Source organism: Polyodon spathula, chromosome 20, assembly GCF_017654505.1.
Source record: "Polyodon spathula isolate WHYD16114869_AA chromosome 20, ASM1765450v1, whole genome shotgun sequence".
NCBI classification, from domain to species: Eukaryota; Metazoa; Chordata; class Actinopteri; order Acipenseriformes; family Polyodontidae; genus Polyodon; species Polyodon spathula.
The window spans coordinates 11,183,410-11,196,136 of record NC_054553.1 but is presented as its reverse complement, the minus strand read 5'-3'; the positions used below and the strand labels follow the sequence as shown (position 1 = coordinate 11,196,136).

General features: G+C 38.2%; 1 protein-coding gene across 5 annotated transcripts in view; it reads left to right on the top strand.

Moving 5' to 3' along the window:
- The window catches only part of si:dkey-172j4.3 (diacylglycerol kinase eta), a 111,312-nt gene that overhangs the window by 77,045 nt on the left and 21,540 nt on the right, over window positions 1–12,727 (top strand). For all 5 annotated transcript variants that reach the window (XM_041220706.1, XM_041220707.1, XM_041220705.1 and 2 more), the window contains 7 exons: window positions 2,197–2,307; window positions 4,132–4,212; window positions 5,401–5,505; window positions 5,942–6,074; window positions 7,059–7,165; window positions 8,897–9,022; window positions 10,249–10,351. In XM_041220706.1, coding sequence (XP_041076640.1) covers window positions 2,197–2,307; window positions 4,132–4,212; window positions 5,401–5,505; window positions 5,942–6,074; window positions 7,059–7,165; window positions 8,897–9,022; window positions 10,249–10,351 — 766 coding nt within the window. The remainder of the gene's footprint in view (window positions 1–2,196; window positions 2,308–4,131; window positions 4,213–5,400; window positions 5,506–5,941; window positions 6,075–7,058; window positions 7,166–8,896; window positions 9,023–10,248; window positions 10,352–12,727) is intronic.

The window sequence follows — 12,727 nt, the reverse complement described above, 5'->3', positions numbered from 1 at the left end:
ACCCCTGACACATCTATATGACATGACACTACTGTCTGATAACGTATTAGCTGAAAATCATATCTAATAAAAGAGAACGAGAACCACGTTTTCCTATTACAAAAATAGCAATGGAGCATGGCAGCTTTACTGACAATCAGCACATGTAAGCTTACATTATTTTTTGTCACAGTAAGAAGTACTGTAGCCTACATTAAGTCATGTCTTTAATCTGCATTGGATGGATTCTATTCCATAATACATATTTACATTTACATATTCCTTCCATCCGGGTTACTAGCATTTTCCATTGCTTATCCCTATTCTGTTTTTAACCCACCACCACACCCCACCCAACCCTAACACATGAGATATGAATGTGCACAGATAACCCATTTCATATTACACTTGTATCTTTCCAGCCCACTCTTTAAAATAGAGAATGTTTAAGTCTAGTAAGTAAATGTAGCCAGTCTTTTCTATCAGTGACAGTTTGGAACTTTTATATATTATTAAAACATTGATTTAATGTTTAGGATGGCCAGTGGGAAAAATATTTTTTGAGATACAAATCCTTATGCAACCCCCCCTCGAGTTCTGCCTTGTATTTGTCAGTTCCTGTCAGCGCCTCTGCTGTAGTGTTTGAAGTGTATGGTCATAAAGCAAGCTCATTTCCTATCTCATAGCAACCCACTGCACACTCATCAGCAGTGTGTACAGTGTTATCAGTTCTGAACAGTAATGACAGCCCCCACTGGGGAGATGGAAATTGAAAGAATGTTCTATAATTAGTAACCTGCTACTCTATATTTAACCCAAACAGGAAGCTAACACTAGCAGTGTGTAGATCTACTATAAATATTATGAAGGACATGCGCTCCGTTTCACTTTTTTGTTCAGTAGTGCAGCAGTCAAACCTGTTTGTTTTATTCACAGTATTTTGTTCCTAATTATTTTACCATACAGTAACTGGTAAATATAATCGTAATATTTGCTCAACTCAGATATCAGCTGAGTTAATAGCTGAGACTGCAGTGTCATAGTTAAATTGTATGTAGGTATAATAAGAGAAACACCTGCAATATGTTGCACACACTTTAAAGTAAATATATTTCAATATATTTACAGTTTTAAAATGTTTTAGAAAGCATGTTTCTTTTTTTTTCATTTTACAACATGATATCTGGTGCTACACTGTTTAAGAAACCAGTTTGCAAGCTGCGCTTTACAACTGTCTTGCACTTCCTGGGTCGTTTCCTGTGTCCCCACCCCAACCCAGATAACCAATCACCTGCTTCATTAGTGTAGTACCACATTTCTGTTTTAAAATGAAAAAGTGTAACCAATGAAAGTGCAAAATGGAGATGTTTTATAGAATAGAACTACAAGTGCAGAATACCTTCAAGTCATCAAAGTTATTCTTATCTCAAAATTCCACATGTATAAATATAAACCTGGCTGGTGGGTTTGCAACCAAAAAGCTAAATATGTCGTCCGATCACAGGTTAACATTGAGGGAGTCTTATATTTTGAAGGCTGTTTGTATTCGCTGTAAACTACTCATTTGTCGATATTCTTTTTTACATATGCCACATCCAACTCAATGAACAATAATCCAGTAACACAGCAAGGCTTTGATGATATTAACTTACGACTGAAACCAGAGAAAAAAAAACAAATGTGGGAAAAGCTTTCTTCAGTGTAATCCTGGGATATTGTAATGGTATTGATTGAGCTTTGTTGTGAGGGTAGCTGTTTACCCAGAAGTTCTGTAAGCTATCATTGTTGACTGTGGTTCTCTCTCATGGTATCACATACACTCCAATACTGGCTCTGTTGAGTCAGGACTAGCCCTGCCCACACTCTGTGTGCTAGGATTCAGTTCATGTTTTTAGTCATTGCATCCCTCTCTTTGGATATAACAGTGTCCCAGTTCTCCGGTTACAGCTGCCACAGATCTATATATCCTCATTTACCACAGTATTTTTGCACGCTATTTTTGCAGTTTTCCCTCATTTTTCCCATGGTAATACTATGCATTTACCATAGGTTAGCCTGGTTTGCCATGTTTATTAATATACTTTAGCATATCTTGCTGTGTTAACAGTATTGCCATTGCAGACTGGACTGTGGGTCACCAATGCTCTTTGTTCCAAACCCCAATCAGCATTGATGTAAGAATTATGTTTCTGATAGTCCCTCTTTTTTACTTTTCAGAAAAGTGTGAAGGAAGGCTTGCTCCTGAAGCAAACCAGCTCGTTCCAGCGATGGAAGAGAAGGTACTTCAAACTGCGAGGGAGGACTCTCTATTATGCCAAGGATTCCAAGGTAATGACTTGCATCAGAACACCAAACTAAACTTAACCCTAAACTTAACCCTAAAATTCCCAATGTGGTACAATCCTAAAGTTGAAACTTAAGAAACAATACAATTTATGAATGAGAGGAGACCATTCCTCCCCTGTTCTTAGTAGCTGATTGATCTAAGAACCTGGTCAAGTTGGGCTGTGGCAGGGTGGAAGCCCTGCAGTGGTAAATAAATGTAAGGTTGGCAGGGATGGGGCTAAATCTGTCCCTGCCAACAATCCCAGGTGTGGCCTTTCCCCAGTTAAGTAATTGAGTGGTAATTGAGGAGTGGCCATCTGTATAAAAGAGAGACAGAAACCTTTGTTAGGTGAAGGGTACCTATGTAGACACTGAGAAGTTGGACTAGCTGTGTGGCTGTGTGGCTGTGTGGCTGTGTGGCTTTGTAGCATTGTAGCGAAGGCTAATGCTCTGCTGTGGCAAAGTGGTTGATTGTATACAGGTGCAGGAGTGAAGCAGTGCGTGAAAGAAGCAGACAGAGAATTATAATCCGTTTTGGAAATGTTTTTATCTAGTGATTCCAGGTCTGGTGACCAAACAATAATGTGTACTGCATGGGGTATTAACACAAGAACAGTTAGTCCCAAATAATAAACAATATCTGACCCTCAATAATACAAACATGGTCACCAGTCCTGGGTGCGTGCAATAGTGCTCATGGTGGGTGATACAGGTTTATATTTGTGACAGAGGTGCAGGCTTAGTGTTTAGTGCTGGCCCTTGGTGACAGCTCCAGAACTGTGTTAGCTGTCTGGTAATGTACAAGACAAGACAATTACAAACAAACAAAACACAGCACTAGTAGTTTTCACTGTCTTTCTCGGTTCTTACTCACAATAAACCAATGTGAAGGAACAGATTATGATTCTCTGTCCCCTTTTTATGCTGTCACACATGACCCCTTGGTAAACGAGTGCAACTGCCTCTCCAATCTGCTTGGCGCCCTCACAGGTTGGGAGGGACATTTACATCCAAGAATCATTGTATTTCTGTCACACCTACCTACAAGTGTTTTGTTCTTTTATTTTGAACCTTTATTTTGGCACTTGTGCCTTGTTTCTTTGTTTTTCTTAATTTTCTTTAAATAAGTATGCACATCAATGCTTTAAATGCAGCTTTCTGTGTCTGTTTCTCTCCTACCGGCAACCGGCCATGCCAGTGGCAGTACCCTTTCACATGGGTGACGTCATTTTTCACATATCATGACTAGGTAGCCCATCTACACTTAATTCCCAGCCAAATCACCAAACACAATCCTAAAGCAAATAAGAAGTAACTGCAGACTATATACAAGCTTTAAATTAAATTCCCAAGTGCTTTCTTATTTCTGATTTGGTGCTTTTTAGCTGGGAAAAAAAAAAAAACTCTAACAATAATTTACTGTAAATAGCCTAGTTTCTTTTGTGTTATATTACAAAAAACAAACATATAAAAACAAATACAACAACAAAAAACATGAAGTCTATTTATAGGTGTGAAACACAAAGTAAAACCTAAACACAGTGTTTGCTTTCAGAGATTAGTTTATCTCAGATTTAAGCTAATCAAACACAAACAGGATATAACCTGTATGTATCCTGACAGCGAAACAGAATAGCACAAGGGAGAGTAGTTTGTACTGGTGACTCCAGCAAAACAAAGTCCATTTTAGAGAACCGCACTGCACTGACAAACCAAGCAGGAAACTATGAAAAAAGAAATGCTTGGCTCTAGAACTGATACAGTTTAACAGCAAGTGTACAGACAGGAATCATTTTGACAATTTCATCTTGCTATTACTATTTTCAGTCTTTGATATTCGATGAAGTGGATCTGTCGGATGCCAGTGTTGCAGAGACAAGCACAAAGAACATTAACAACAGCTTCACAGTAAGTAACATCTTGAATACATTGAGAATGAACCATATATATATATATATATATATATATATATATCAGATCATTATATCTTTTAAAATCCATTTATTCATTTGACAGCTTTTATTATATGTGTTTACTCTAAGGTGTACTTTCATGTTTTATACAGTAGTGCATTTATCAGAACACCGCAAAATGTGCCATTTATATCCTGTATATACCTATCTGGATGAAAACCTCAGGGTGTGATTTTCGGTCATTAACCAGTGAAATAGAAATAATAGGTGTGAAAATGTTAGACCACTTTGTGCTTAAGTTAAACATCTTAATCAACTTCTAAAAGATCTCATGCATTTTACCATTGTAGCTGTGTGTGCTCTTTCTCTTCCTGTTTTAAATGAATATGTGACCTATTTAAGTCATTAGTTGTATTAGACAATCACTAATTTGCCTATTCTGACAATTTTCCAATATTTTCAGTTGCAGTGGTTTAATTTCATATGCACAACAAAAGCAAAAACAAAACTACAGAAGCAATGGGGTGTTTTAATACATGTGCACACGACTGTATATATTTGGATACACTTCAATATTAAGCAGAATTGTTTGGTGTATTCTTTAAAGGAGATTTTAAAGTATATATTGAGTATATATATTGAATTATAATAGGATTAGTCAAACACATATCAAATTGGTGCAATATTGCTATGTATACAGTAATAAAAAAAACAAACATTATTCTTGATTAAAAAAAGCCCTAATTTCAGTGCAATGTGACGAGTACATTTCCTCTGTTACTATTTGCATATCCACCCTATAGCTGTTGACTACCTTTTAAAGTAATGCATATGGTAAGGTATAGATCCTCAGGCTCAGATTAAAAACCAGGAACAATACAATTAAGTTATTTTTATTTGTAGACTTGTCTGCTTCACACTAAAAAGAAACAGTTGGAATAAACCCTAGAGCTGTTCTTTCTCAGTTTAGCAAAAGATAGTTATGTAAGCAGGCTCTTTTGGAGAAGGGTCGATGAGAAGGGCCATGTGTTTGAAACAGATTACCTCCTTGAAACTCTCTCTTTCTCTCTCTATCTCTCTCTTTCTCTCTGTCTCGGTTTCTCTCTCTCCTCTCTCTCTCTCTCTCTCTCTCTCTCTCTCTCTCTCTCTCTCTCTCTCTCGCTCCTCCATCGCTTTCTCTCAGGTGATTACTCCATTTCGGAAGTTGATCCTCTGTGCAGAAAACAGAAAAGAAATGGAAGACTGGATCAGCACACTGAAATCTGTCCAGAAATGGGAGATTTATGAGGTAGGCACATTTAGACTGTACTCGTAATGAAACAACGTTGATAATGAAATGTGGGATGGAATAGAGAGTGTAAACCTGTTTAAAGAAAGCTGTGGGTCCACCACTGTTAGATCCTTATTATAAATGATGGATGACAAAACATAGAAAATACAGCAAAAGTTTAAAAGTGTAAAAAACAACTCTTTTTTTAATTGTAGTTCATATTCTTGGTTTTTGGGATTTAAAATTAGTTAATACATCGTGTGCAGGGTGCCTCTTGTTATACCAGAAATCACTTCAAACAGTTTGAGCAGCTCTGCCCTCTTAACCAAACAACACGAGTTTCTTTTCAAGACATCTTTTATAACAGAGACACCCTACACGTGATGTATTGACAATGAGACCATGCACAAGTCTGTTCTGTAGTGATGAAGCAGTGACATGTTTTCTCTTGCAGGCCAGCCAGTTTAACATGGAGCATTTCTCTGGGATGCATAACTGGTACGCCTGTTCTCACGCGCGCCCCACCTTCTGCAATGTTTGCCGGGAGGTTCTCTCTGGGGTCACCTCGCACGGACTCTCCTGTGAAGGTACAGTATAGCAGCTTTCATTTTATTTATTTATTTATTTTTTAATGGCCTATCAGAGCAATATACACAGACTGGTAGCTTACCACGCTATTGCGTTTCATTCATTCGCATCCCTCCGCCTCCCCCAGCTCCACCCTTGTAGCTACCCCTTGGTCCCTTCGACCAGCAGGCCAGCAGTAGACCCTCCAACCAAGCAGGTTTCAATTGTTCATTTCTCTACGTCACATAATCATTATTAAAATTGCTGTGTTGCGGGGGTTTGTCCTCAAACTGTCTGATATGCAGACTTTATAGTTCCGGTGTTACAGAAACTTGACAGGTACCTTTCACTTACCTGTCACCTGATAAGTCTGCCATATTGGAGCTGAGTAACTTGTTGGGTTGCAGATGATAAAGACCACACGTCTTGAAATAGTTTCTTCATGTTTGGTACACAGCTGTATTCTATGACTCTGTATTCTATAACTGTGTTATCTTCGTCATATCTCAGAAACCATTTGGAATTTGGAACATAAAAACATAAGAAAATGTACGAACAAGAGGAAACCATTCAACCCATCTATGTTCATCTGGTTCCTAGTAGTTGATTGATCTTAGAACTTTGTCAATTTGGAGCTTAAAGGATCCAAGTGATTCTGCCTCAACAACATGGCTAGGTAGCCCATTCCCCTACCTTCACCACTCTCTGTGTGAAGAAGTCTTTTCCTCTGTTATAAATATAACTCCACATAATTTCCACTTGTGTCCTTTGGTCCTGGTTTCTGTGCTGTGCTTTAAATATTGGTTAGGGTTAACTAGGTCTACTCCTTTTAAGAAATCATATAAGTGACCTTGAAGTGTGGCAGTGATCTTAAACTTGATCTCTAAACTAATACTATATAGATATAGTGAAGTCACTTTTTCCATTTGTAGATGATAAACACCACTTACATACTGTCACCTCAAGAAAATGACTAATACCTCTTTTAACGGATGTATTTCTAGTGTGCAAGTTTAAAGCCCACAAACGCTGTGCTGTGCGATCCACCAACAACTGCAAATGGACTACACTGGCTTCCATAGGAAATGACATCGTCGAAGATGAGGATGGAGTAAGTACACGGCAGGTCATTTATGTTTTTCATGGATGACAAAATGATGAAACTACTCATGAAGCGAAATTAAAAGGCCCTCAATGCTCACCCATTGGTCATTGGTGGTTGATGTCCATCTACAGTATCATCTTCTTGGAACAACAACAGTGAAACCTTTGTGTACAGGCCAGTCACTTATTTTAGTTTTCTTCAATCCAAATTGTTCTAATTTACTCTTTTAGTTCCTAATACTTATTGTTTTAAATATAAATCAGATGTGCAAATCAGTGGAATCCAAGCTTTCAGAGGGTTTAGTAATTTACAGCACATTGGTGGTTTAACAGTGGTTTGAGACGATATTGATGGCGGCTTTAATATTGAGGATGGCCTTATATTGACATCAATACGAGAAAATTGGGATTGTAAAAAAAAGTCTCAATTTATGATGTGGCCTTTTTACTGAGGTGGCCAGGTTCAAAACCAGGTTTTACTGGTTTTGTTTTGAACGTCAATTGTTTCTCCAGTGCACATAAGAACACACACTGTAACAATCTGACTGAATTCACAGTTTTGTTATAATTAAGGCTTCTGTTTTTCAATTAATTTCATTTTTCAGTGCTTTTTTTTAGCTATTTTTGATATCTTTTTTTTTTTCGGGCTATCGCTTTTTATATACTGTATGAAATTATTGTTTTTGGTTACTTTCCAAAATGCTTGGGCAGTTTTTTCTGTCACTGTATGTATTGTAACTCGACAGTACTTGCATACTTCAGTTGTACCTTCTTTCCTTTGCTGTCTTCCTCAACAAAATCCTTCTGGTCACGGACACATTCTTCTGGGGGTTTTTTGTGTGTTTAGGCATTTTTTTACATTTCGCCACAATTTTTCAATTTAGTTTTAACTGTAATACAGCTTTAAATCCCGCGAACAAGTCTCCATTCCTAATTGTAATCTCATTTTAAATCTCACAGGCGGAATTTCCAATAAAATGTAGGAATTTGCTGCTAGTTATGAATCCACACATCACCAAGAGTGAATCGTGCAGGTCACTTGGGGCTTTATAATTAAAGCTTGAACTATAAAACAGCCATCCTGATCCCACTAAAATACCCTCCGAGGAGTAATGAATCCCTTTTCAATGAAGAGACATTTTTCCTCATCCCTACCTAAATAAGACTTCCTCATGCCTCTAATTGACAAGCGCATCCAGCCAGATTTAGAAATGTCTCTAAAGAAGGATGTCAGCCGAGCTTGCTATGCCACATTCCAACAGAGATGCAGTCTGCTGGACTAGAAGGAGTTGTTTCAGCTCATTGTTTCTTGTTTTCATTTAATGCATTTAATAGCATTTTGGGGCGAGGCACCAGAAACAGATGACAAGCGATTCTTCAGGAATATGTACTCTCTTGACTACCAAACATTGTCTGTTGTGGTACAGGTGAAGGCACAAGAACAGCTTGGTCAAGCACAATGTAACGGCGTTGCGTAACTTTATTATTTCACAATGGTGCTTCAGTTATCACACAAAATGCCCTGAACTTGTTTGTAATTCATGCCGGCACTCGCAAGACTAGCTGCTTCCTCAATAATGTGTTTTTCACAAGTAAGGATTGGTAATGACCAAACCCATTTCGCTTGTCACTATTAAAACACTGTACAACATAGAGAGCCAGCGAATGCCTTCACTTGTGTTGTTTTTGCTGGGTGAGCCGTCCTTGCTGATGGGGGTTTGTGGTCATTTCTGTGCAGGTAGCCATGCCTCACCAGTGGCTTGAAGGGAATCTGCCGGTCAGTGCCAAGTGTGTGGTGTGTGACAAAACGTGTGGGAGCGTGAGGAGGCTGCAAGACTGCCGCTGTCTTTGGTGCAAAGCCATTGTGAGTACTCTAGAACAACCTTCAAATCTAATACACAAGGACATAGACAGAACGAATGGGGCTGGGCCACGTGTAGCTCATTCTACCATACTCAGAACCTCTGACAATACATGTTGTTCGTATCCCTAAATAGAAATGTACAATACATGTAATTTTGCCCACAGTGGTACCCCCAAATATTATCCATTTTTATCCCCAATGCTGATGTATAGGGATCTTTGCTACTAGGAGTAGCACCAAATAGTCTAGCTGAGTAGAGAGAGCTGACCTTAGAAACCAGTAACTGAAACATGCGGTATCAGTCGCATAGTGTGTTGCAGTACCCCATGCAATGTTTTCAGATCACGACTGTGCATACACTTAAAGTCACTGTGTGATTACTGTTTGGGGAAAAACATAATCTATTTGTTACTCTACATGTATTATTTTTATAATATGTACAGCTATGGCCAAAAGTTTTAGGATTGAGACATCTTTTTTTTTTTTAAACTGACATTAACATAACTTAGATCATTTTATTTAACATCATGTAATCAAAGAAACTACAAAAGTATATTGCAAAAGCTACACATTTTTTGTTGAGTATGTGCAGAACTACAAAGTGGTAGGTCATTCAGTATGTTAACATAACATTATTCAACAGGTTTCCTTCAATTTTATGAAGCAAACTTTTGGCCATCGCTGTACATGTATTTGCTTGTATTGACAGTTGAAGATATGACAAAAACCTGGTACGTGTAAGATTTCAATACTTTTGAGAAAAAAACGGTTACTTCAGTCTTTAATTTATGTTTTTTTAAAGGAGATTCTTTTTTTTTTAATTTTACAAAGCTCTAACAAAAACAACTATGGTAAGTAAAAGCATTGAAGGTGCCTATCAGGTTGTTTTCCCAGCTTCAATAGGAGTTAATTCAATATGAAACGCTGGAAATGAATGAAGTTATAACTCCAGACATGTAATTGCAGACATGGAAAAAAACACTACAGCAGCTTCACACAGGTAAACATAACCTTTATATAGCTTAGCTACTATAAGCAAGTATCGTGGAACATGAACCAGAAACTCTGTATGCCCCAAATCTCACACTTTCTACACAGCTGACCCATTGAACGGTGTTCACGATCCAAAATAAAAATTCACAACATCTACAACCATTTAGCTTAACCCCTTTAGTACTCACGGTGAATCTATTGATAACTAACGCGTTGCTGGCTTGTTGCTGCAGGTACACAGTGCTTGCAAGGAGCAGTTTGGAAAAAAGTGTCCCCTGGGCCCCTTCCGTGTGTCGATCATCCCTCCCACAGCCCTGAACAGCATCGACTCTGACGGTGAGTTATTGACGATATCACGCCTCGTCACTGCAGCCTGCCTTTTTCAATCACACGAGAGGGGAGGAAAAGCTTTTGCCTGTAATTGATCTGGTCTTTTTTTATTACAGAGATGGCCTTTTGCTAACTCAGCTAGGGAAAGTCATTTCTCATCCCTTACATACTTTATATTATGGAGCAGGAGAGGGAGAGGGAGGGAGGGAAGGAGAGACAAGGAGGAGGAGGAGAGAGAGAGAGAGAGAGAGAGAGAGAGAGAGAGAGAGAGAGAGAGAGAGAGAGAGAGAGAGAGAGAGAGAGAGAGGTATTGGATTGTAAAAAATAATTACTGCTGAGGAATCCTGATGGATGACCCTACATTTCTTGCATTGGGATAAAGCAGCTTTAACAAGGCACTCATTTTAACCCTTTACATACATCTAAAGCCGCTGACTGATGAAACTTTAGGTCAGGACATTCTTTAACTCAAATTATTGAGAGATAGAATCGGGACATAAGGAGATGCTAGTGTTTATATGTCACACATTTTTACATGTAGAGGGAACTGCTTAACTAATTGTGTTATTTACAGTGGTGGCAGACGGATATATGTCATGGCTGGAGTAATAATACTTCAGACTAATTAAAAGTCATTTCCTAATGTCAGAAAACCATCTGATGCATTTAATTTCTACTCAGTCTGCATAACTAGTGAATTGTACAGAAATGCTGGCATTTCATTTAAAATAGAGTGACATCACTCTGGCAAGCTTAGAGGCTGCCTACTCAAATGGACACATGCATCTGCTGCGCATTGCTTCTGTCGAATCCAAGACATGAGGCAGCCATCTCAATAAGGAAACTTGACTTCTCTGCTAACGCAAGCAGGTGACATTAACACAAATTATAATCAAATTCTATTAGTGTTGTATATCCGTATTTGAGTGTGAAAAATGGTGTTCTGGCAGTTAGTTCTCATGAGCAGATAGGGAAATATAATTTGCATTCTAAGTTAGGGAATGTGGCAAAGCCCTGCTGGTGTAAATGGCATGTGCGGGGGAATGTAAGGTTGGCAGGGATGGGGTTAAATTTGTCCCTGCCAGCAATCGCAGGTGTGGCCATTCCCAAATTAGGTAATTTGTACTAATTGAGGAGTGGCCACATGTATAAAAATGAAGCAAAATCCTTTGTTTGAGGAAGGAGTTTGGGGGAGGAGTTTGAAGGAGGAGGAGGAGGAGGAGGAGGAGGAGGAGTTGAGTTGGGGAAGGGGGTTATGCTGTGATTTTTGTATTGCTTTGTATCAGTAGTGAAGGTGAATGTTTGTTCCTGTTTGTGTTTCTCTTTCCTGCCAGTAACAGCCTGGGCTGTGATGCTACCCTGTCACATGTGGTGCCAGAAGTGATCCGATCTGCCCTACCACAAGGAGAAAAATTGATAAAATAATTGGGCATACTAACAAATAGATTGGATGGTATTTTCATAGACATATCTTATGAGAATGCAGACCATTATGAAAACACAGACTTGAAAGGTGGATGATTAAGGTGAAAGGACATTAGTAATAATTATAGTAGTAATAGGGTTAAGTTAAATAAAATAAACACATAAGACATCAATAAATCATTCTGCAATAAATCATTCTGCAGTTTTATTTCCCTGGATGATTCTCACGTGCTAGTAGCTAGCTGCCTTCATTAAGAGCCACAAAGGCAGGATTTGTTAATCTGTCCTTATCATCTACTGTCAGATAGATGCTTCTGAACTGCCATTGAACAGATTAGCTGGGGAAGAAAATCCCCCTTCCTTCTGCTTTAGACAGATCTTCAAGCTTAACCTTGTCTCTATGTGCCACCCAAGGGGTTGTTTTAGAACAAACAGACTAACAGTTTGAACTGTGTGCTTTAGCACCTCCCGTTTGAAGCCTGGAGGCCAAACAAGGTCCACCAATTAAAATGGAGATAGGAAAATAAGTTAAATTAAAGCAGACGAGTCTGCTATAGACACATTTGTAAAGAAAATCAACTAGTACTGGGACAGAATACATATTGAGGAACCATTTGATTAATTATATTGCAAAAAAAGTCTTGTTCATCAACTACAATGTAGCTACTCTGTATTTAAATTTTTTAAAATTATTTAATGTATTTAGAACCAACTTATACAACAGGTAAAATGACTGTTATGGAATCCCATTCTTACAATCACAATGTAGTGTGCTAAATGCAGGTAGTAAATATTAACAAATGGTAACTACAGTGTAACAGCATTTAGTTCACTCACTTTTATTTTGAGGGTTTCCACTATATGTTGGTGTTCTTAAGTAGATAAACATCTTAAAATGCACTCAAAGTATTTTATTTAACAGTCTGTACAAACACTGTGCCCAGAATAATATTCATT